We start from the raw sequence: 23,298 nt of genomic DNA, 5'->3' as shown, positions 1-23,298 counted from the left end.
TTTACTTACCAACAATTTCAGAGACGCATAGGGTCTCCTTGAGGAAAATTACAGAGATGAGAGCGCTTGCTGGAAAGACAAATACAAATATACTCCCATTAGTTCAACAGTCATTGATGCATCTGATTCTTCGTTAGTGGGTTACAAAGGCACTTACCTCTGATTAAGTCTTGTTTCATACTCTGACTATGCAGTTTTTAAATGCAAAGTCAAGAAACAATAAACCAGGAGTATTACAGTACTGTATTTTCTGGACTATAAATCACCCTTTTGTATTGATTTATAAATATACTTTTTCTCTCTAACCACTGATGGCCAGTTATGTTGATTTTGAAGGCTATAAGTATCTGAAAAACAGTTATTTTAACAGATGTTTTCCATTTTATTTTGTTACTTTAACGTATGTCTGTTCTTAGGTTCTGACCAAATAAAAATTACCCTCCCAAAAATGTAATTTATACTCCAGTCCAATTTATTTATGTATACAGTAATCTCTCAAATATCGCGGTTAATGTAAACCAGACATGGCCGTGATAATCGAAAAATCGCGAAGTAGGGTCACCCCTATATTAAGTACCTTTTTTTCTTCAGTGTTGAGTCCTAGTACAAAGTTGAAGACGGGAGTTGCTTCCGCTTGCAAGTTTCAGCGTGGATTTTCACATTTTTATGAACTTAAAAAATAATAATTTTAAAAATAATTAATAGCAGAAAAAAATCAAAGTGAAGTCGTGATAATCAAGGGAAGACTGTATATTTTTCCTTTTTATGCGGTGTGAAATATGAATGAATGAATCCAATGTATGAAGATTTTAAGCGAATGCCAAAAGGTTCACCAGTGCTTTCTTGCAATTGTACATGCTAGAGTGAAAGTTGGAGCTGTCAGAATGTTAAGATGGATAGTTTATTAGAACTTAATAAGATTACCAACATGATATTATATTCAGCGTGTTTAATGAACTCATGTATCTATGTCAAAAATGGAGATATAGGGAAAAACAATCTCGACTTAAGGCGCATCATTTCTACTTCTACTAAGCCGACTATCATGAATCTTCTTTGTGATGCCTCCGGATATATAGATATGGAATCATTTACAATTTTTGGGTGTGAAAGATAGGCTTTAAGATGCACAACCACAAGCACACGTCGATAAGGCCACCCACACACACACGGTTGGATGGCCTCGCGAAACTGCATGGGGAAATCAAAAGAGGAGGAAAACAGAAAGACAAACACAAATACTATAAAGCCAGTAATTGGAGAAAACTGTCATGCTGAGGAACCTCTAAATGTCATCCCTCCACTGAGTGAATTACTTTGAACTCAATACTTGGTGGTACTATAATTGAAAATAATGACTAACACCCACCAAAGAGCGCCTGTTGGAAGAGTGGGTTCTGCGTCGGCCTCACAGTTTTGGGGTTGAGGGTTCGATGCCAAGTCCATCCTTACTGTGTGGTGTTTGCATGTTTGCATGAAAAAAAATAAAAAAAATACAACAATGTCTTTGTGATTTGGAGAAAGGTCAGCCCAACCTGGATGTCCCATAAGTAGAACAAGAGAAGGGTTTTCCTGAAGCAGCTAGAAGAGGAACATGAAACAGTCCTTATTGAAAGAATGAAGCAGTTTCCATGCCAGAAATCTCAGCATCAGTTGTGAATGCTATTCTGAGTCCATGAACTCCTTATCAACCTTTTATTTTTCATTCATTCATTTTCTGAACTGCTTTAGCCTCACTAGGGCTGTTGGGGGTGCTGGAGCCTATACCAGCTGACTTCGGGCCAGAAGCGGGGGACACCCTGAATTGGTGGCCAGCCAATCGCAGGGCACAAGCAGACGGACAACCATTCACACTTACACCCATACCTAGGGGAAATTTAGAGTGTCCAATGCATGTCTTTGGAATGTGGGAGAAAATTGGAGTACCCAGAGAAAACCCACACAGGCCCAGGGAGAACATGCAAACTCCACACAGATGGACCAACCTGGATTTGAACCCAGGTCCCCCACTGTGAGGCCGACGCGCTAACCACTCAGTCACCGGGCTGCCCTCCTTATCAACCTGAGGTTCCAAATATCATAGCCAATTCCCTGACTAGGGCAAGTAAGAGGAAATGATGTAAGTTGCCTTCAAAAGGACTGTATATCACATACTGTGTGATCCAGGTGTAAGAAATATAGATACAATCTTACCTCGACTTACGAAATTAATTGGTTCCAGAACTTTTTTTGTACCTTGAAAATTTCGTAAGTAGAGCAGTACTTTATATGCAAGTTCTCCAATTCGTTCGATGGTCCTCACATAACTACCAACTAAACCCTTTAAAATTGGTCATAGTGTCCCAATTTTGTGTGAAAAATGTGAGGAAACAAAAGAGAAAATTATAAGGACATTATTTTTTTAATGTCTTAAAATGAATAAAGCATATGAAAATGAAACTGCACCGCTGAAATAGTTCCCTGTGTGCCCGTTATAATGGGAGATGTAATTGGATTGGATAACTTTATTCATCCCGTATTCGGGAAATTTCATGTTTGTCCGCCAGATGGCGGCAAGAGCCCGTTCTACCAGGGCCGAAAGCTGTCCACTTTGTAGTACATTTTAGACATTTACGTGTGGCCTATGTTTGTGTGCATGTGTGTGAAAATATGTGCCGCGTTGCATTTGTACGGTTTTTAATCGCTTAATAAGGGGAATTGCAATCATTAATAAGGGGAGCATTTAGCCGAGGTGGCAGGTATGTAAGAGAGAATCTCGAAGCATGGATAGTGGTTGTCGTGAGACAGCCAATTGAATTGAATTGAATGTGAGATAGAATGAAAGCGATGAAATGAGAGCCCAGTAGAGGGTAGCGAGGTTCGAAAGTGAGAATCAATGGATCTGCGACAATATTTAAAAAAAAAAAATAACGGATAAGGAAATGCATTTACTTTTTGGGGGATTTCGTAACTTGGATCTTTTTTGTATCTCGAGTCACTTGAGTATAAAAAAAATCGTAACTTTTTTTCGTAACATTTTTTGACATAGATACACGAGTTCATTAAACACGCTGCATAGAATATCATGTTGGTAATCTTATTAAATTCTAATAAACTATCCATCTTAACATTCTGACAGCTCCAACTTTCACTCTAGCATGTACAATTGCAAGAAAGCACTGGTGAACCTTTTGGCATTAGCTTAAAATCTTCATACATTTCGTCACTTGAGTATAAAAAAATTCGTAACCTGAAATTTTCGTACCTAGGAGGTATTTGTAAGTAGAGATGCGACTGTATAGGCATAGGCTGTGCACTTGAATATTTCACCACATGTGCTTATTAGTTGGGTTATGTTATTGTCAATAGCATTTTTTTCATACTCTATTTATGTCATATTTAATTGTACAGCCCTGCGATCGGTCGGCTACCGATTCAGGTTCTGAAGGCAGGTCATTTTGACCTGGAGGAGACACACTGACTGCCGACGTTTGGAACAGTTTATTTTAAATGTCCCTATAAAAGGTGATTTGCCCGGCACATGAAATGTGAACATATTTTACACTTAAACAGTAATATCTACGCTACTGTAATGTGTGGATTGTGAAACAAGGTGTGCATGTGTATGACACTGTAAGGACATCAGTGACTAATTGGAGGATTAAAAGCCTTTTAAACAGTCACTTGTTAAATATTTCATACGGTGAGCATTAAGGGCACACATTGCACTCACATTAAGGAATATGCCTGCACCTCTGGGAGCAGCTGGCTTTTACCAAGTCACTATAGCAACACCATATAAAGTGAGATTCACACTGCTTGATAAAATGAGAAATGTGACAACAGGAACCTCTAGGCCATGGGTGGCGAACACGTTGCTTTCGAGCCCCATGCGGCTCCTGGACAAAATGAATGTAGCACTTTGCTTCTTATTATATTACGTATAAACTGTGGCTCTTTGCCTCGTTTCATGCCTCTCTTTATTCTCTCTTAAAACATACTCAAATTCATCAGGGCCCATTAATAACAAATAAATTATATTTAAAAATAATTTGGCAGATTGGATTTTTTATGCTGCTTCTGTGCCTTTTTGTTTAACTTATTTGCCACCCCTGCTTTTGGGTAAAATGTCTTCTCTGGGTTAATGTATGTGTGTGTGGGCGTGCGTGCATGCATTGGTGCAGGTCCTTTCTCCACAACACTCAGGGGTAGAGGTCAGATTAGGATATTTTTGACACTGTTAAGCTTCATTACCATCATTAATGAGTTGGAAACTATTCCAGTTAGATTAGGCAGTGATATTGATAGAATCAGTCACATTCACAACTAGAGTCAATTACATGTTTTCCATTCAGAGTACATCCAGGAAGGATGAATGTTAGAAAGACTACAGTGTACATTCCAAATCCAGACCGTGATGTGATTTTGTGGCTTGCAAAAGCATTAAAGTTTCTTTCTAAAATAGAATGTCGCCTTTTTGAGATGGTTCAAGATTTGTATTTTTTAAATGCTCTTTTTAAATGAAACAGAACAGAACATTTTGAGTGGCTTTTCATTTCAAAACCTCGTAACAGAACAAATAAAAATAATAAATAAAATGTTTACAAAAGAAAGAAAAATAACAGGTATCAGGTCTTAAGATAAAAAAATTTGTCCCTAAAATTTGACAACGGAAGTAACATTTTTATGAAATTGCGCTTGTGTGGCCAGTAATTTTGCAGAATGTTTTTAAAATATCATACCTGTCAACTCATGTTTTCCCATATTCTATCCATTTTTTTTACCATTTCAAATTGTGTACGTCGTATAACAACTTTTGGAAGGGATTTTTTTTGTCAACATCCATTTTCTTAAAACCAATCTCGATTTACCCATTTCGGCTCTAATCCGGATCGTCTCCTTCACTTGTAGCAGACGAAAACATCATCGTCGACTGCTAATATTGTCATGCTTCAAGCATGATATATTCCCCTTCCACACAGCGCGTCAGCAAGCAATGAACCCAGACATTCAAGCTGTCAGCGTCATACAGTGACATTTATAGAATCTTGAATTTATTGCAAACAAAAGGCGCACCGACTGATGGAATACTAGTACGTTCACTTTGTGGAAAATCTTAGACTTAAGTGTGCCTTACGTGAGTAAATATGTGCCACGTAGCATTTGTACGGTTTATCATCCTTAATAAGGGGAATTGCAATCATTAACAAGGGGAGCAATTGGCAGAGGTTGACAGCCAATATTATTACTAGACGTTTACAAACCTACTACAAACCTCAGCCCAGATGATAATGCACTGCTAAAGTATTGCATACTAAAATAGTGAAATAAAGAAGAAATTAGAATTTCTTACTTCATGCATTACATTTTTGTACTTGTCTCCATGTAGTATGCGGACAACATTTTTGACACAGTAAATACTTCGTCTCCCATCGTTGTCACAAAGACAAGTGCTACATATGTTTTGTCTTATTTTCTCGGACTCAGCTTTTGCGACACTTTCCCTTTTCACCTCATTTATGTCTCTCTCCACCTTTTTGCCCATGTTAAATATTACCAATTGTCTCTTTGTGGCGGCCCACTAGAGGAGTGGTTAGCCCGTTGGCCTCACAGTTCTAGGATCGAGAGTTTAATACCAGGCGAGTCCACCCAGTGAGGGATTTGCGTGGGTTTTCTCCATGTACTCTGGTTTCCTCCCACATCCCCAAAACATGCATGGTAGGCTGGTTGAACACTCTAAATTGCAACTAGGTATGAGTGTGAGCGTGAATGGTTGTCCGTCTGCTTGTGATTGGCTGACCACCAATTCAGGGTGTACCTCACCTGGTGCGCAGAGTTGGCTGGGATAGGCTCCAGCACCCCCGCGATCCTTGTGGGGACATGCAGTTTGGAAAATGAATGAATAAATGAATGTCTCTGAGATTATTTCTAACGGTAGATCTTGATCTGTACTGTGTCTGTGGCATTAAAAAATATGTGTACACTGACAATGAGTGCTATTGCTATCTATGTTGTAAATGTATAATTACATTTAATTCTAATACCCCCCAAAAACGTACCCTAACCTCCACACCACTGAAAATGCACATTCACATACACTTTATTCACATCATTATTTTATTTTAAAGTGAGCAAATCAATTAGATTTTTTCATTTGCAAACATGTTGCTGCTCTGACCTTCAGTGGAAAATGCCAGCCTCTAAGTGACTAATGACATCTATGCCATGGAGAGGAGAGGTAAAATGCTGGTGTGCACAACAGGATTTGGAAGGAGACTGTCATACACAAATGTGAAAAGTGGTCTCAGAGGGGAAAAGAGAGCAAAAAGTGGCATATCAGAGTGTCATTTTAGACAGGCTTGGAAGAACCATAAAAGCACACACTCTTGCCTATTAGCGTTCTTTTCTGCTCTGAATATTTTTCAAGACTCTGCTGTATTCTTCATCTTTTTCTTAGTATCCTCTCACACATCTTTCATTCATCACCCGCTCTACACTTCCTCTTGTGTATTCAACCAAGAACTCCTGCTCTCCGTGCCTCCTCCCAAGCGTTCACTCACATCCGATTGGACTACAAGATAGGAGTGTGTTAGCTAGTGAAGCATGGCTGAAGGAAAAAAAATACACACCCTCATTGTCAACATACCGCTTGTTCTTTGTTGTGGAGAGTAACTGATAGTAAGGGGCTGGCTCCCTTAAATTCAGCAGCATTAGTGTTCTTACTGTTCATGATGACTTGGTACACTTGCTCATAATCAAACTCAAGATATTAGACCTTCAAAGTATCCCCAAAAATTTTTCCCCTTTGGGCCCGTTTTTTTTAAATTAATGAATATATATATATATATATATATATATATATATATATATATATATATATATATATATATATATATATATATATATATATATATACATATATACATATATACATATATACATATATACACACACACATACACGTATATATATATACATAAATACACATACATACATACACACACACATACACACAGTAATACCTCGACATATACGAGCAATTAGAGATACGAGTAAAATTTCGAGCAAATATTTTTCATGAGCACTGGTGTTTTTTTCCCCCGTTAGTCAGTGCGAATGGCAGAGCTTGTTCGCTGATACGAGAGGAGTACTACTTTCCGGGCAAGTTGGCAAGTGGTCGTGCGTTATCCTATTGTGATGACATTTGTGTGCATTATTTTGGGAATATTTTGAAAAGACAAAAGCAAACAACACTCGATAGGTTGCATCTGAAAGTCAGGGTGGAGGTGGGGCAAATAGAGCCAACCCAAAGAAAGGTATAAAAATTTAAAACAAAATTAGAATTAAATTTAGTGTAAGGTTAGATTAAACTTATTTTTGAGTGTCTGCATCGTAATCCAAGTTCATTTAAATTTGTTTATGTTATGATACGAGCGTTTTGCCATGCAAAAAGTCTCTCTCTCTCCACCCCCTCTCGCTCTGTGTCTCTGTCCTTCCCCTCCGCGAAATCCGTCTAATTTTAGTACTATGAAACAGATTTTAGTACTATTAAACAGATTTTAGTACTATTAAACCACTAGTTATTTGTTAGATGGCGAATTAGAACAAATTAAAATGTTTTTCCAATCCAATATCCTGTATTTAGGGTTTTTTCAGAGGGTGGGAACGATTTAATTTGTTTTTAGTTCATTTCTATGGGAAACGTTCATTTGAGTTACGAGTAAATCGAGATACAAGAGTCCATGGGGATGTAAAGCCTATCCCAGCCCACTATAAACAGCAGGCAGGGAACATCCTGAATTGGTTGCTAAGCAATCACAGGCCACAGTGAGAATAACCACCCTCCATGTTCACACTCATACTTAAAGACAATTTATAGTCCAATCAGGCTAGTATACCCAGCCCGAGGAGAACAAACTCTACAACAAACTCTACACACGAAAGTCAGAACCCACCGGGGATTGAACCCTCATTCTCAGAACTGCAAGATGGATGCGTTAACACCTCAAACACCGTCATCAAATCTGAATCGTCAAATCAGTTAAATCTGAATTTCTTTCAATACACAATGATTAATAACATTGGTAGACGGCGAGGAAACAGCCCATCTTGGTGCATTTCGCAAAATGTGTGCATGCGAAGGCATAAGAATTTACCTATGACTGACACACAGCCCAGGGGAGCTATAAGGGATGCTGGGGCAAAGCCGTAGGCAGCAAAATTTCCAAGTTCCCCAACTCCCATGAGAACCAGACCGAACCACCACAGCACAGAGGTGTAATAAGGCTTGGCGCCTTGCTGGGACAGATGGACGTGTGCATATTTCTGTTAACAGGAAAGGAATCATGAATTCAGGCAGTTCTAACATAATAAACCTGTATAAAACAAACTTCACACTGGTTTTCATTAATCATAGATTACATTTACAGTAATTAGTCATGATATGGTTTGTTGCTCAGCTTTCAATTTGACCTCAAACTTGTCTGCATTTAATCAGTACACAAATGTCACAAATGAAGCAACTTCATTGGACCGAGTTACTCTTTGGAAAAATTAAGGACATTAGACATATTCCTCAATAAACAATATTTGGCTGAATTTGACCAACATTTTCCATAATTAATTGAGACTGTAACATATCTCACCATCTCCTTCAATAAAAAACAATTTGAATTTGGCTGCGTAGGCAGATACCTCCTCTCTCGGGGTGCTCCTCTTTTTTATCTTCCTTGGCGTTTCGGACGTAAAACCAAATTTGGGTGAACAAATTGAATGAGACATTACCAAAGCAATAGGATTTAAAGTTACAATATTGATAATAATGTAAATGTATGTACTTTCATCAGACATTTTGTATGTCCAGAAGCACCCTATCATTTAACATACAGTCACAAATTGGCTCTATTGATATACAGAAATCAGTTGCCGTGTTTTTTCTCTCAAAAATGGCATTTCAATAATTCCATGTGCTTTGTAGAAGGATTGCACGGAATCTTACCTGTATGTTGAGGGAAATGCTGATGAGGAAGTTCCCACATATGGAGATGATGATTCCTACGAGATATGTCTGTGGAAGAAAGTGGTAAATAGCCAGAAGATTAGGGGATGCTCCACAAGTCACATAGAAAGTCTCATAATGCTGCACCCCTTGCCTCCAGCTATTTATGTTATGAAAACCACAAAGAGCAGTGACAGTTCTGCTCAAAATCAACATTGGTTTGTGTGTGCTTCACTTGAGACTTTGAAAGTTTAAAGAAAAATCCCATGTGTATTTAAAAGCAGCAAACAGACAAGAGGCTAGGGGAAAAATACTGCCATCCACACTTGAAATGTCTCCCATATACAAAGGATACACAATATGCAACAATAAAATTAATGGTAAAAGTCAATATTTGACCCGCAAGTCATATGACATTTTACACCAGGGGGTAATTATTACTGTCAATTCAGAATGCGTTTGCCACATCATGTTGACCTATGACACACATAAGACAAGGATGAGACACACCAGCTGTAAACAAGATTACGACTTTAGTGTTTGAATGGCTTTGTCTAGAAGTGAGAATATGTTTGATGATCAGTGTATTAGCGGACTCACACGATTTAGGAGGTGTGAGCGGTGGGAAGCAGATGGGTGGCAATAATCAAAAAAATTGCGAAGTAGGGTCACCCCTATAATAACTAGCTTTTTTTCTTCTTCAGTATTGAGTCCTAGTAGCAAGCGGAGGACAGGGGAGTGGCTTCCACTTGCGAGTTTCAGCGTGGATTTTCACATGAAGAACTTAAAAAAAATGTAATTAACCCAAAAAATTTCCCCCCAAAAAAACGCGATGTAGTGAAGCCGCGATAGTTGAAGCCACAATATTCGAGGGATGACTGTAATATGATGCAAAGCATAAAGACAGACTTATTCAATTTGATGTGGAAAGTACTTTTGACCTTCATGTAAAAGATCATTGCACAAAGTATCTAAGTATGCAAATCATTATTTGAAAAATTGGTACTGAAACACATCAAAGCCTGTCTTTCCCTCATCCACGACCCGCATCAGTTTGCATATCGGCCAAATAGATCCAATGAAGATGCAATAACCACTGCCCTCCAAGCTGTACTGTGGCACCTTGAGAAAAGGAGCTATGTCAGAATGCTTTTCATCGACTACAGCTCAGCCTTTAACACCATAAGACCGAACATTCTTATCCTCAAGTTGGCCAACCTGGGGATCCCACCTACCACGTGCTCCTGGATTAAGGACTTTCTGGTCAACCAACCCCAGCACATGAACCTGGGTCGCCACCTCTCATCTGCCCGAACGCTCAGCACCGGCTCGCCCCAAAGCTGTGTGCTGAGTCCACTACTCTACTCGCTCTACACACACACACGACTGCAGACCCACGCACCCTGAGAACATCATTGTGAAATTTGCGGACGATACAATGGTGGTGGGGATGATCACAGGTAAGAATGAGACGGCCTATAGAGATGGGGTCCTTAGACTCAGTGGTGCACTCTAAAAAACTGGACACCAAACGTCTCCAAAACCAGAGAACTCGTCCTGGACTTCCGACGGAACAAGGCTGCAGAGGGTGATCAACAAAGCCCAAAAGATCATCAACTGTCCCCTAACTACCTTGTCCAGCTTCTACAAATCCCGGTGCCTTAGAAGGGCAGAGAGCATCATAAAAGACAATACGCATCCTGGCTTCCACTACTTCAACCCGCTGCCCTGTGGAAGGCACTACAGAGCCATAACAGGCAAGACAAACAGACTCAAGGACAGAGCTGTCACCATACTCAACTCGAGTTCTGCACCTAGGACATAATCAAGAATTTACTGCTACTTATTCTACTTATTTATGCTACTATTACTATTTATTGATTATTTATTCATCATTACTATTTTTTGATTATCTATGTGTTTGTTTGTCGTTGAATCCATAGACTCAGCGAGTAGTGCGCTCTCAACAACATGGAACTCATCCTGGACTTCAGACGGAACTAAGCCGCTCCGCTCTGCTGATCTCACTTTGACTACTTATTTATTTATTTCTCATTTTGAGATTATTTATTTGTCTGTTTGTTGTTATTATTTGTGCACAACGTGGTGAAAGCTTTAAAGTTCATTATACTTGTATAATGACAATAAAAGCATTCAATTCAATTGTGTCTTCTTTGAAATAGCTATAGATTGCTCTTTTTTTTTACTGGCTTTCAAATGACTTGGTTCATCCTAAAATTAAGAGATTTTGCTGCAAATGTAAAAAATGTTGCAACTAGAATCAGAATTTGTTATTAATCAATCTAATTTGTCAGGAATTCAGCAAGTTGAGTCTAGTACAATATAACCCACTGAAAAGCTTCACCAATCCAAGATAGCCACTGTCTCCACCTTTCTATCTGTGCTCTCTACGTGGCAGTTCACCTTGTACTAAGATGAACTGATATACTGGGTCTGCCTTTGGCTTGCTGCTTACCAGACCATATCTGATCACATAGACTTTATATGACAGAATTCCCATTTACAACTAAGTTAAAACCAAGGGTGTGTTTTCACAAGGAAACTGTTCCAGTATGAAAAGAAATTAAAACCCACTGTAAAGTAATTTGCGGCATATTTGTGGTTTGCCACATTCAAATTCAAATATTCTTGTAATTTTTGTCTATCGGTTCCTTATTGCAAATACAACATGAGTACCACCACAGTAAAAAGAAACACAAGTCAGTTTTTCTAAACTTGGAAACTTTAGAATGATTAAAAAAACAACTTCCACTTATCAATAATATATCAATCAATTTGCAAAGCCATTTCGTTTCGACAACCTTTCACTTGTCCTAAACGACCAAAATTTTAGCGGGCAGACAACAACTAAATTTGTCACAGAAATTCATAACATACTGAGGAACAATAAATTGTATAGTTTAATAAGGAGTAACGACTTGAAACTTTTTAATGTAACTTTTAAAACTCATTCTGAAACAATGTCATTGAACCTCATTAATAACCTGTGGTCTTGATAGAATAATTTCCAAAGCTGAATCCTTATTATTTCTCATTTTAAAAGATTTTTCCCCCCTAATCAGCGTTTTTGAGTCTGTAAACATCTCATTAAAAATGGGCAGGTTAGCAGTTTACGTGCAGATATTAGAAATAAAACTTCCACCCTCCCGATACATAATTTTAGCCATTTAAAAAATACAAATGGATTACTATAATATCACTTTTTCTTCTTTATACCAGTGGCGGGCCGTCAGGGCCTTCAAGGCCTTCTCTGCTGGCCTAAGAAATATCTGAATCATATTATATTTTGTCCATCAATACTTATTATTCCAAATGGTCTGTTAGCTTCCTTTCATTGCTTTTCCCCCTGGTTGCACTGCTTCCAGATGTGTGTTTTCATATTGAAGCATTTAACCAATCACATTTCAGCCATTATTTGTTGCCAGATCAGATCTGCCTCAAAGCCTTCACAATCATTTCTGCGGGCTCTGCTGCATTAAGCTAGACTGTTGCTTTTAACCAATCAGATTTCGAGTTGGCTACCCCACAATGCTTTTTCATACGCTTTCACATTTTGCTGGCTGGGATACGTCATTGCTTTCACCAACTATGATTGGCTAGTGGGCGGGCCAAAGCCATAGTGAGGCAGCCAGAGATCGCAAACTCCACCCACAATGGCCGACAGAAACAAAAACAAATGGATTCTGTTGCAGATTTGCTCACAAAGCTATTTTCCAGACGGACTTTTCCAGAAAAAATGGACATCATTAAGAAAGGGGGGTCAATTCCGAAGCTAGGAAGCCTGTTACAGCCGGGAAAATTGTGTGTGCGCCACTTTCAGTGCGCTAACTTAGCTGCACAAGCAAATATATTGTTGTGTTGATTTAAAGCCATTTTCAAAACGGACTATGCCGGAAATATGACAGGACAGGCTCGACTTTCATCATTAGCTTCGATGGCGATAGGAAAGAAGGAAGAAAGAAAGGAGGATAGATATTGTGTACAGTTAAAAAGAATTTTTGGTGAGTATAATATGGCTATATTCCTAAATAATATTTCAATTGGGGCCCGGTTCTGATATCTGAAAAGCTCCAGTGTTTGTATTTAAGCTCCAGTGTTTGTATTTAAGCTCCAGTGTTTGTATTTAATCACTAAATGCTGCTAGGATGTGGATTTTACCCCAGTTTAATTTTTGCCATTTCGCCATTGACGTCCATCGCTGTCTTTTCCCGAGGAAATCACCCCCTGGCCCGGTTGTAATGTCTCAAAAGCTCCAGTATTTGTATTCAATCAATAAATGCTGCTAGGAAGTGGATTTGACCTAATTTTAGTGCATTTTTTGTCATTTCATGTATGGACGTATCGACGTTCATCGCTGTCTTTTTACCGGGGAAATGATACTCCGGGCCCGGTTCTGATGTCTAAAAAGCTCCAGTATTTGTATTTAATCAATAAATACTGTTGTCGGCTGGATTTTACCCCATTTTCGGGCAATGTTTGCCCGTACGCCATTGACGTTTATCGCTGTCTTTTCCCTGGAAAATCGCCCCCCTGGCCTGGTTTTAATGTCTGAAAAGCTCCAGTATTTGTATTTAATCATGAAATGCTGCTAGGAAGTGTATTTTACCCCATTTTTGTGCATTGATTTATTGATTATTTTTATATGTCGCAGCTCTAGCTGCAGTAGAGGTTTTATAGCCATAAAATAGTTTTTGAGGGTTGGATTGATACGTTGAAGGCGCTACGAGAAAATGCACCGACCGCCACTGCTTTATACTGTAGGTTTTTCCAAAGTCATGGCGCTTCTAGCCAAATAATTAAATAACACAAAGGAAGCAAAATGACCTTGCAAGGTGCCAGTTTGATGGAACACACTGATGCTCCTCTTTGGAAGGGCACAATATGGCTTTTTTGTGCACTTCAATGGGAATGTGTACATGTTGACGATGAGCTGATTTCTGGATTAAGGCACCCGCCTTCTGTACAGACGTGGTGGAGAGCAACAACAGAGTTGACACTAATTAGCAATGGATGGTTCACATTTAGTTGTCTATAGCAAACATTACAATTAACTTTCACAGAATCACCAATAACAACAAAACACAATTAACCCCATTGCCTGGCTATATAAATTTGACTCAAGTCATTAAAACCAACTGCTTTGATAAGCTTTTTTCCCGGCAGTGTGCTGAACTTATTTTAAGACGTAACATTGCCCATTATTCCATGTCCAAAAGCAAGCTGAAGCGTGAGACAGAATGATGCTGACTGGCATAGTGGGTAGCATGGGACAAAGGAGGCTGGGACCATTATGCGACTCTTCAGGATTCTTACAGTAGATCCATTCTCTGACGCCCACCCGTGAAGCATTAGTCACTATTTGTGCCACTCTTGCCTCCTCTGTTACTCTCTCCTTTCTACCACCCCAGAATGTCATATGCAAGACATGACAGAGGAGCACACAATTAGAGAAGACGAGCATGGGGAGAATGCGAACAGACGAGTGGGAGGACAGAAGGCAGAAGACTGACAAAACAATGACATACATGCGCCAACTGTTAAAAGCATTATCATATCCAAATTTTCTGTATTCGGAAAGTGAGTTCAGTCTAAAGAAAAGGACTTCCTGCACAATGGCGTAGTCGTCCTCACTTTAGAAAACAGTGACAGATGCCAGCATTAATTTATCTCTGCGCTGGGTAGTGCCCAATATTCATTACATAAAAAGCTTCAGAGACAAGACTGTGCATTCTTGAGAGATGAATTTCATCAATTTTGCAGGCATAAATTGACCATATGGCTTGTGCAGAGGCAACATCTTGTGTTTCAATGAATTTGTCTTGCACCCCTATGGTATGGTCTAATTTGAATATTATATATACAGTTGTACCTCTACTTACAAAATTCATTGGTTCCAGAACTTTTTTCGTAACTTGAAAATTTCATAAGTAGAGCAGTACTTTATATGTAAATTATCTAATTCGTTCCACGATCCTCACACATCTACAAACTAAGCCCTTGAAAATTGGTCAAAGTGTCCCAATTTTGTATGAAAGATGTGAGGAAACACAAAAATGAGAGAAAATGATAAGGAAATGATTTATTAACGTCTTAAAATAAGTCAGGCATATGAAAATGTGACCTGGACCGCTGAAATAGTTCCCTACGGGGCCGTTATTATGGGAGACGTAATACCTGTGTTTGTCTGCCAGATGTCGGCAAGAACCCATTCTACCAGGGCCGAAAGCCGTTCACTTTGTACTACATTTTAGACTTTTACCTGTGCGCTATGGGTGTGCGTGTGTGTGCGTGTGTGAAAATATGTCCCGCGTTACATTTGTAGTTTTTAATCACTTAAGAGGAATTGCAATCATTAATTAGGGGAGTATTTAGTCGAGGTGGACAGGTATGTAAGAGAGAATCTTGAAGCATAGATAGTGTTGTTGTAAGACATCCACTTGAATTGAATGCTTTTATTCTCATTATACGAGATAGAATGAGAGCGATTAAATGAGAGCCCAGAAGAGGGTAGCGAGGTCTCTAAAGTGAGAATCAATGCATCCCCGACAATATTTTCAACATAAAATAACGGATAAGGAAATGCATTTGCTTTTTGGGGGATTTCGTAACTTGGAAATTTTTCGTATCTCGAGTCACTCATTTGCATATAAAATATTTCGTAACCTGAAAATGTCGTACCTAGGGGCATTCGTAAGTGGAGGTATGACTGTATTAAAATTTAGCAATAATTGAAAATAGTATCATGTGTAAGCCATGTATACTATATAGATACACACATACCACACTCACACCACAATCACACACGTGCATATACACACACACATACATACATACACACACACATACATAGGGGGGAAAACATAAAATAATGATTGACAATAAAACCTACATGACCCAAAATGTAAAGTCCATTCATACATATACCAGGTCTTCATTGGAATAAAAATAGTCAGATTTCAGTCAATTACGGGAAACATCACAATAGTAGTAAATACAATTAGTAAATGTACACTTTTCAGGCAGCGTTTCCCCTTTAAAATATTTAACTGTCTTTTTTAATGGATGGTCCCTTCAATGAATGTGTGGTCAAACATTGTCGGTCCAAACTATCCTTTGCTACTCGGCTCCAAGTCCAAACCACGGTACATCATTTTAAAAGACGCACTTTTATTGCAAAAAAATCTAAAGAACGATCAACGTATTTTAAATTTAAAGTAAACTTTACCTGAAGTGGATTTTCCAGGACTTGAGCCCGGTGAGCCAGAGCAGTAGTCAAATTAAGATCACCCGAAGAAGGAAGCAAATTCGCCATAGTATTATCCTGAATAAAGTAGATATTTTGGTCTTCACATTTTTGGCCGCCGCTTTTCCGAAGTCTCCATCCCGTGAATCCAATCAGCTCAGCGCCCGCCGCCCACGCCGCTGCCGCAGAACTAACCTGGGAAAACTTTTTCAAAATTAACTATGCGAGGACAAGTGCGAGTGCATTGGAAGAATAGGAAATATGACACTTCAGTGTTTCCACACCTTTTGAGCGGGGAATAAAAGTATTTTAAAAAGTATTATTTAAACATTCAGCAAAAATTCAAAGGTTATAGCTGAAATCCTCAAGTTTCAGATTCGGCGTTTCCTGGGGAAAGCGATTGATTTCGAGATAGTTTACAAAATTACAGACTGTTTATGAACGCACCATCACCAAACACGTGTAATTGACACTATCCATTTCAGATTGCTGCTTAGAAAACTGACTGAATGCAGGTAATATTCCAATATTTTATTTTGACATTGAGACGACATCAATTATTCTTGCCTTGAGATTTATATTTTTTCCCCCACGTCCCTTCTTGGCCGTCTTGCTCTTGTGTTTATTCATTGTTTTCACCTGTTGTCTCATCCCTAATGTGTCTATCCGCTGCCTCATGTGTCACCTACCTATTCCCTATACTATGTCTCTCATTTTCTGAACCGCTTTATCCTCATTAGGGTCGCGGGGGGTGCTGGAGCCAATCCCAGCTGTCTTCAGGCCAGAGGCGGGGGTCACCCTGAATTGGTGGCTTTTGCCAATCTCTTGTCTTTGTTTCCTTTTGATTCCCTAGTTTTGGTTCACACTTTGTTTTTTGGTCATGTTAATTAAACATTTTTGAGTTACCTCCACCGTGCCTTGGGTCAATCTCCCCTCTTTTCATGCCGCCGCACCCGCTCATCGTGAGATGTGTTCACTGCAAAAATAAATATCTATTTTTATTTATTTCAATTTCTGAACCGCTTTATCCTCACTAGGGTTGCAGGTCCTATCCCAGTTTACTTTGGGCCAGAGGCGGGGGACACCCTGAATTGGTGGCCAGCCAATCGCAGGGCACAAGTAGACAAACAACCATTCACACTCACACTCGTACCTAGGGGCAATTTAGAGTGTCCAATCAGCCAACCATGCATGTTTTTTGGAATGTGGGAGGAAACTGGAGTACCCGGAGGAAACCCATGGAGAACATGCAAACTCCACACAGGTGGACATGACTTGGATTTGAACCCAGGACCCCAGAGCTGTGAGGCCGATGCGCCAGCCACTCGCTCACTCATGTCAAGACAACAACAACAGCAAAATTTGTACAAGAAAAATGCCTCTCCCTGATGAGTCATCACCTAAGCGTGGTGGTGGGGTTTGTGTGTCCCATTGATCCTTGGAACTATGTTGCCTCGTGTTACTGGTAGGGTCACCCATGGCAAACTGGTCTGAGGTGAGGGACCAGACAAAGAATGCCTCAGAAGACCTCTTATGATGACTAAAACCAGCTACAGAAACTGGCTCTAGGGACGTGAAATGTCACCGATCTTGTAGGGAAAGAGCCTGAGCTAGTGCGTGAGGTTGAGAAATTCCAGCTCACCTCTGCACACAGGTACCACTCCTCTCGAGGGGGCTTGGACACTCTTCCACTCTGGAGTTGCTCATGGTAAGACGCGCCGAGCAGGCTCGGTGCCTGTATGTTGGGGTTTACCCTGGTAGACGAGGGGGTAGCATCCCTCCGTCTTTGGGTGGGGGGATGGGATCTGACTGTGGTTTGTGCCTACGGACTAAACGGCAGTTTAGAGTACCCACCCCTTTTGGAGTCCTTGGAAGGGGTGCTGGGGAGTGCTACTTTGGGGGAATCCCTCTTTCTGCTGGACTTCAATGCTCACGTGGGCAATGACCGTGAGACCTGGAGGGGAGTGATTGGGAAGAACAGCCGTCCTGATCGCACCCCATTTTATTGTTGGATTTGTGCGCTGGTCGTGGATATACATTAATGAACACCATGGTCAAGCATAAAGGTGTCCATATGTCACTTGGCACCAGGACACCCGAGGCCGCAGTCCAATGATCGACTTTGTGATGATGTCATCAGACCTGCGGCCCCATGTCTTGGACACTCGGGTGAAGAGAGGGGCGGAGCTGTCAACCGATCACCACCTGGTGGTGAGTTGGCTCCGATGGTGGGGGCGGATGCCCGTGCGGCCCGGGAGACCCAAATGTTTCATGAGGGTCTGCTGGAAATGCTTGGCGGAGTACCCTGTCCGAAGGAGTTTCAATTCCCACCTCCGACAGAGCTTTTCTCATGTCCGGGAAGAGGCAGGGGACATTGAGTCCGAGTGGACCATGTCCTGCGCTTCCGGATTTGCGGCCGCAAGGTAGTCGGTGCCTGTTGTGGCGGCAACCCCAGAACCCGCTGGTGGACTCTGGTGGTAAGGGATGCCATCAGGCTGAAAAAGGAGTCCTATCAGGCCTTTTTGCCACCACCATGCTTTACTGTTGGTATAGTGTTCTTAGGATGGAATGCTGTGGCATTTTTTCGCCAAATGTAACGAGCCGCTCACCTTCCAATAAGTTCAACTTTCGACTCATGAGTCCACAGAATGTTATTTCAAAAGTGTGGAGGATCATCAAGATGTTTTTTGGCAAATGTAAGCCGAACCTTTGCCTCAGTAATGGTTTCCGCCTTGGAGCACTGCCATGGATGCCAGCTTTGGCCAGTGTTTTTCTTATAGTAGAGCAGGGTTGGCCAAGTCCGGTCCTCGAGAGCCCCTATCCAGTCTGTTTTCCATGGCCTCCACCAACACACCTGAATCAAATAATCAGGATCGGTATGAAGCTTCTGGACAGCTTGCTGATGAGTTCATCATTTGATTCAGGTGTTGTAGAGGAGGGAGATATGGAAAACAGAGTGGATAGGTGCTCTCGAGGACTGGACTTGCCCACCCTATAGTAGAGTCATCAACATTGACCTTAACTGAGGCTAGCGAGGCCTGCAGTTCTTTCGATTTTTTTCTATGTTCTTTCGTGCCCTCCTGGATGAGTCATCTTGGAGTAATTTTAGCTAGCTTACCACTGTTCCCAGTTCTCTCCATTTGTGAATAATGGCTCTGACAGGAGTTCGCTGGAGCCCCAAAGCCTTGGAAATGGCTTTGTAACCTTTTCCAGACTGATAGATGTCCATCACTTTTTTTCGCATTTCTTCTTGAATTTCTTTGGATTGTGGCATCATACTGTGATCTGTAGACTACTTCACTTTGTCTGACACATTTTATTTAAGTGTTTTCTTGATTCAACACATGTGGTGGTAACAGGTGTGGGTGTGGCCTGTGAAATAGAATTCAGCTTTCCTACAATTGTGATTAGTCATAGTTATTTTGTGATTAACAAAGGGGGGCAATTAGTTTTTCACCAAGGACCAGACATGTTTTTAATTTTTTTTGCCTTGGTAAATAAAATCATTATTTAGAAACTGCATTTTCTCTTTCCTTGGGTTGTCTTTGTGTCATACCAAAATTGAATTGGTCTGAAACCTGTGTGTGATAAATATGCAAAAAAAAAAACACAGAAATCAGGATGGGGGGGCAAATACTTTTTCTCGGCACTGTACGAGGTTTTATGTATTTATGATGCATTGCTTGCTTTTATTGTTTTATGAAAATACCCATTTACTTAGTGATACCTGTTTGGATACTATTTGGTCAGTGGCGCCACCTAAAAAAGACGTCACTTAATCACCGTGATGTTAAAACGGTGGAGGGGGGGATACAATGGAAGAGCTACGTGTTGCTGCGCAGCAACAGATAGGCGAGGGATGTTGGGGAGGCATGGAGAGGGCGATAAAGAGAAAGAGAGAGAGAGACAGAGAGAGAGAGAGAGAGAGAGAGAAAGAAAGAGAGAAAGAAAGAGAGAGAAGGAGAGGGAGAAAGAAGGAGGGGGAAGGGGAGGGAGGAGTAGAGCTAGCAAGAGAGCGGAATCCCCCCATTCAAACAAAAGCAGTTGTCTGGGCGTGTGTCTGCTGCTTGTGCAGCCCTGATTTGTCTGTGGCTGTGATGCTGCAACCACAGCGTACTATACATTCATTTTGCATTGATGCATCTTCCACTTTGGCTTTTCTCTCTTCGGAGGAGTTCATCCATATCAATTTGACCGAGACGTGCCTGCAGTTTTCCGGAAAATACATCTAAATTTAGGCATTTTAGGTAGATAACTTGGCTACAGATTGTCAGGATGAAAACCTCTACCGAGATTTGGTGACCCAGTTGCAGTAAGTTCTGATTTTGTGTGTTTGTTTCTAATTCATGGGAATACCTTTCAAGGGACCACGTGGCGTTACCGTCAAGCGGTGCTAGTTAATTGAAAGGACAAGCTTGCGAAATAGTTCACCTACATATAGTCTTCGAATGTTTCCTGCTAATTTTCTTGTGTACGCGTGTGTGGTTTCAGACATGACAGGTCAGGTCCTGAGGGAACCTGACGGCAGGGTTTCCGCGGAGGACAGCGCCGCAATCCATATCAACGTGGGTGGCTTTAAGAAGCGTCTCTACACGGACACGCTGTCTAGGTTTCCGGAGACACGGCTGGCACGTCTTCTCCACTGCCAGTCCAGAGAGTCCATATTGGAGCTGTGTGATGACTATGACGATGCAGAGAAAGAGTTTTACTTTGACAGGAACCCTGCACTATTCCCCTACGTGATGAATTTTTACAACACAGGACGGTTACACCTTATGGCTGAGTTGTGCATCTTCTCCTTCAGCCAGGAGATCGAATACTGGGGCATTAATGAGTTCTTCCTCGACTCCTGTTGCAGCGGCGCGTACCACGGTAGGAAAATGGACCAAGACCGAGAGGATTGGGAGGACAGAAGCGACGAAGATAGCAGCAGCTCGTCGTTTGATGAGCTTTTGGAGTTTTACAACGACGCCACAAAATTTGACAAACAACCATTGGGGAGTCTCCGCAGGCGTGTTTGGTTGATGCTGGACAATCCAGGATTTTCGGTGGCTAGCCGGGTCATCAGCGTCCTTTCGATTGTGGTGGTGCTTGGCTCCATTGCCACTATGTGCATGAATAGCATGAGCGAGTTCAGTCTCATGGGCGCTGAGGGCCAGCTCACGGAGGACCCCCGCTTTGAGATCGTGGAACACTTTGGTATCTCTTGGTTCACGTTGGAGCTCCTTGCCAGGTTTGCAGTGGCCCCAGACCTTGTGCACTTCTTCAAACACGCTTTGAACTTGATTGACCTGGTGTCTATACTTCCCTTCTATCTGACGCTCCTTGTTAACCTAGTGGTAGAGAGCAGCCCGGCGCTCGCCAACCTGGGTCGTGTTGCTCAAGTGTTGAGGCTTATGAGGATTTTTCGGATCCTGAAGCTGGCCCGCCACTCGACTGGGCTGCGCTCTCTGGGGGCCACCTTGAGGAACAGCTACAAAGAAGTGGGCCTTCTGCTACTATATCTTGCAGTCGGGGTGTCTTTCTTCTCCGTCATGGCCTACACTGTCGAGAAAGAAGACAGCGAGGACTTGTCCACCATTCCGGCGTGCTGGTGGTGGGCCACGGTCAGCATGACCACTGTGGGCTACGGGGACGTGGTGCCCTTGACTATAGCGGGCAAGCTGACAGCGTCGGCCTGCATCCTGGCGGGGATCTTAGTAGTAGTGCTTCCGATCACTCTTATTTTTAATAAATTCTCCCTGTTTTACAAGAGACAAAAACAGCTAGAGATCGCAATGAAAAGTTGTGATTTCGATGACGGTATCAAAGAGGTGCCCTCTTTGAACCTGAGGAATTTCTATGCGCACAAAGTCAAATCTCTAATGGCCAGCCTGTCAAACATGAGCCGGAGTTCACCCAGTGAGCACAGTCTGAATGAGTCAATACACTGAGGGCAGTCCTTTGAGTGCCCGTGTGAGGAACTGGCCAATGTTCTTAAAGCAAATGGCGTCAAAACCCTGATAGCTTCTAGCATGCAGGAAACAAGTCTGTAGGAAATTAAAAACACTTTCCTTGAGAATTTGGATACATTTTGCAATTGTAATCTGAATGAATTGGAATGAACTGGAAATGAGGTCATTTAAAAATCTTGAATTCATAAACATACAGTATAAGAATGAACATTTTGATTTCCTTACTCTTTTATTTATCTGCTGGTTTCAGCAGACCCAATGAAAAGTAGTTTTAGATTTTAAAAGTGCAGGGCTGTAGGCAGCAAAATGGCTTGCTTTCAGGGTCTGAATGTAAGCTTATAAAAGCATGCACAGGGGGGTAATTGAAAAATATAAATTGACCATAGGTTTAAATTTGAATGTCAATACAGCACATTTTTAAGACAGACATACTGCCTATATTATAGTATTTAAAAAAATAATTTCTAATTATATATAAAATACAAAAAGGTGGTGGGCAAAATATGAAGATGGTTTGGGCTATTATTTTAGGAAGGTCACAATATTATATATATATATATATATATATATAAACCTCAAAGGCATGCAATGTAATATCCCTTTTAAATGGTGTTAATGTGTTGATATGAATTAATTTTTAGAGACAACAAAAATAACACATTCATGGTATATAAAATCAGCAAATTCCCTAATTTCCAGTTTTTTCCTCTGCTGATTCATTCTAAATGTCCGTATATTGCCATGGAAAGTTTACAACTTTAAATTTTGCTGTACCTACACCTCTCTGTACCTGCGTGCAATAACCTTTGTGTCAGTTCTCAGTGGAAATAACAGAAAATTATGTGGAGTCTGTTTAGAACATCCCAACGTGCATAAACCGTATTTGACAAAAACATAAATGACGAACAGAGATTGCTGTGGTCATTTTTAGTCTCATACAGTATATGTAGTCAGGCTTCCACCTGGATATTATTTGTTGTTATATCTGAATTATTCTGGAGGAAGTGCCAAATGTGAAATTGTGGTTTGGCAACATCCTCCCTTAAGATGTATCTGTCATCAAATGGAATTAAACAAATAATAAATGAAACAATTTTTGTTTA

General features: G+C 40.8%; 2 protein-coding genes across 6 annotated transcripts in view; one reads left to right on the top strand and one right to left on the bottom strand.

Moving 5' to 3' along the window:
• Nucleotides 1-17,168, bottom strand: part of nipal2 (NIPA like domain containing 2) — a 27,839-nt gene extending 10,671 nt beyond the window's left edge. The window contains exons 1-5 of one of the 4 annotated variants that reach the window (XM_077598385.1): nucleotides 17,148-17,168; nucleotides 16,224-16,319; nucleotides 8,978-9,046; nucleotides 8,136-8,304; nucleotides 10-69 (exon numbers count right to left, since the gene is read on the bottom strand). In XM_077598385.1, coding sequence (XP_077454511.1) covers nucleotides 10-69; nucleotides 8,136-8,304; nucleotides 8,978-9,046; nucleotides 16,224-16,310 — 385 coding nt within the window. In that variant the 5' untranslated portion in view covers nucleotides 16,311-16,319; nucleotides 17,148-17,168. Of the gene's footprint in view, nucleotides 1-9; nucleotides 70-8,135; nucleotides 8,305-8,977; nucleotides 9,047-16,223; nucleotides 16,654-17,147 lie in introns of those variants that run through there. The other 3 variants (XM_077598382.1, XM_077598384.1, XM_077598383.1) reach the window with 3 other exon arrangements.
• On the top strand, nucleotides 16,317-23,298 carry kcns2 (potassium voltage-gated channel modifier subfamily S member 2). Of its 2 annotated transcripts, none has more exons than XM_077598379.1 (2): nucleotides 16,317-16,756; nucleotides 20,733-23,298. In XM_077598379.1, the coding sequence occupies exon 2, from the start codon at nucleotides 20,735-20,737 to the stop codon at nucleotides 22,172-22,174; it is 1,440 nt and encodes a 479-aa protein (XP_077454505.1). In that variant the 5' UTR covers nucleotides 16,317-16,756; nucleotides 20,733-20,734; the 3' UTR covers nucleotides 22,175-23,298. The 2 variants fall into 2 exon arrangements, with proteins under 2 accessions (XP_077454505.1, XP_077454506.1); XM_077598380.1 differs by lacking the exon at nucleotides 16,317-16,756 and adding an exon at nucleotides 20,291-20,553.

This window comes from Stigmatopora argus, chromosome 4 (assembly GCF_051989625.1).
Source record: "Stigmatopora argus isolate UIUO_Sarg chromosome 4, RoL_Sarg_1.0, whole genome shotgun sequence".
NCBI lineage: Eukaryota > Metazoa > Chordata > Actinopteri > Syngnathiformes > Syngnathidae > Stigmatopora > Stigmatopora argus.
Note: the sequence above shows the minus strand (reverse complement) of the source record. Positions and strands in the feature narration are given on the sequence as shown.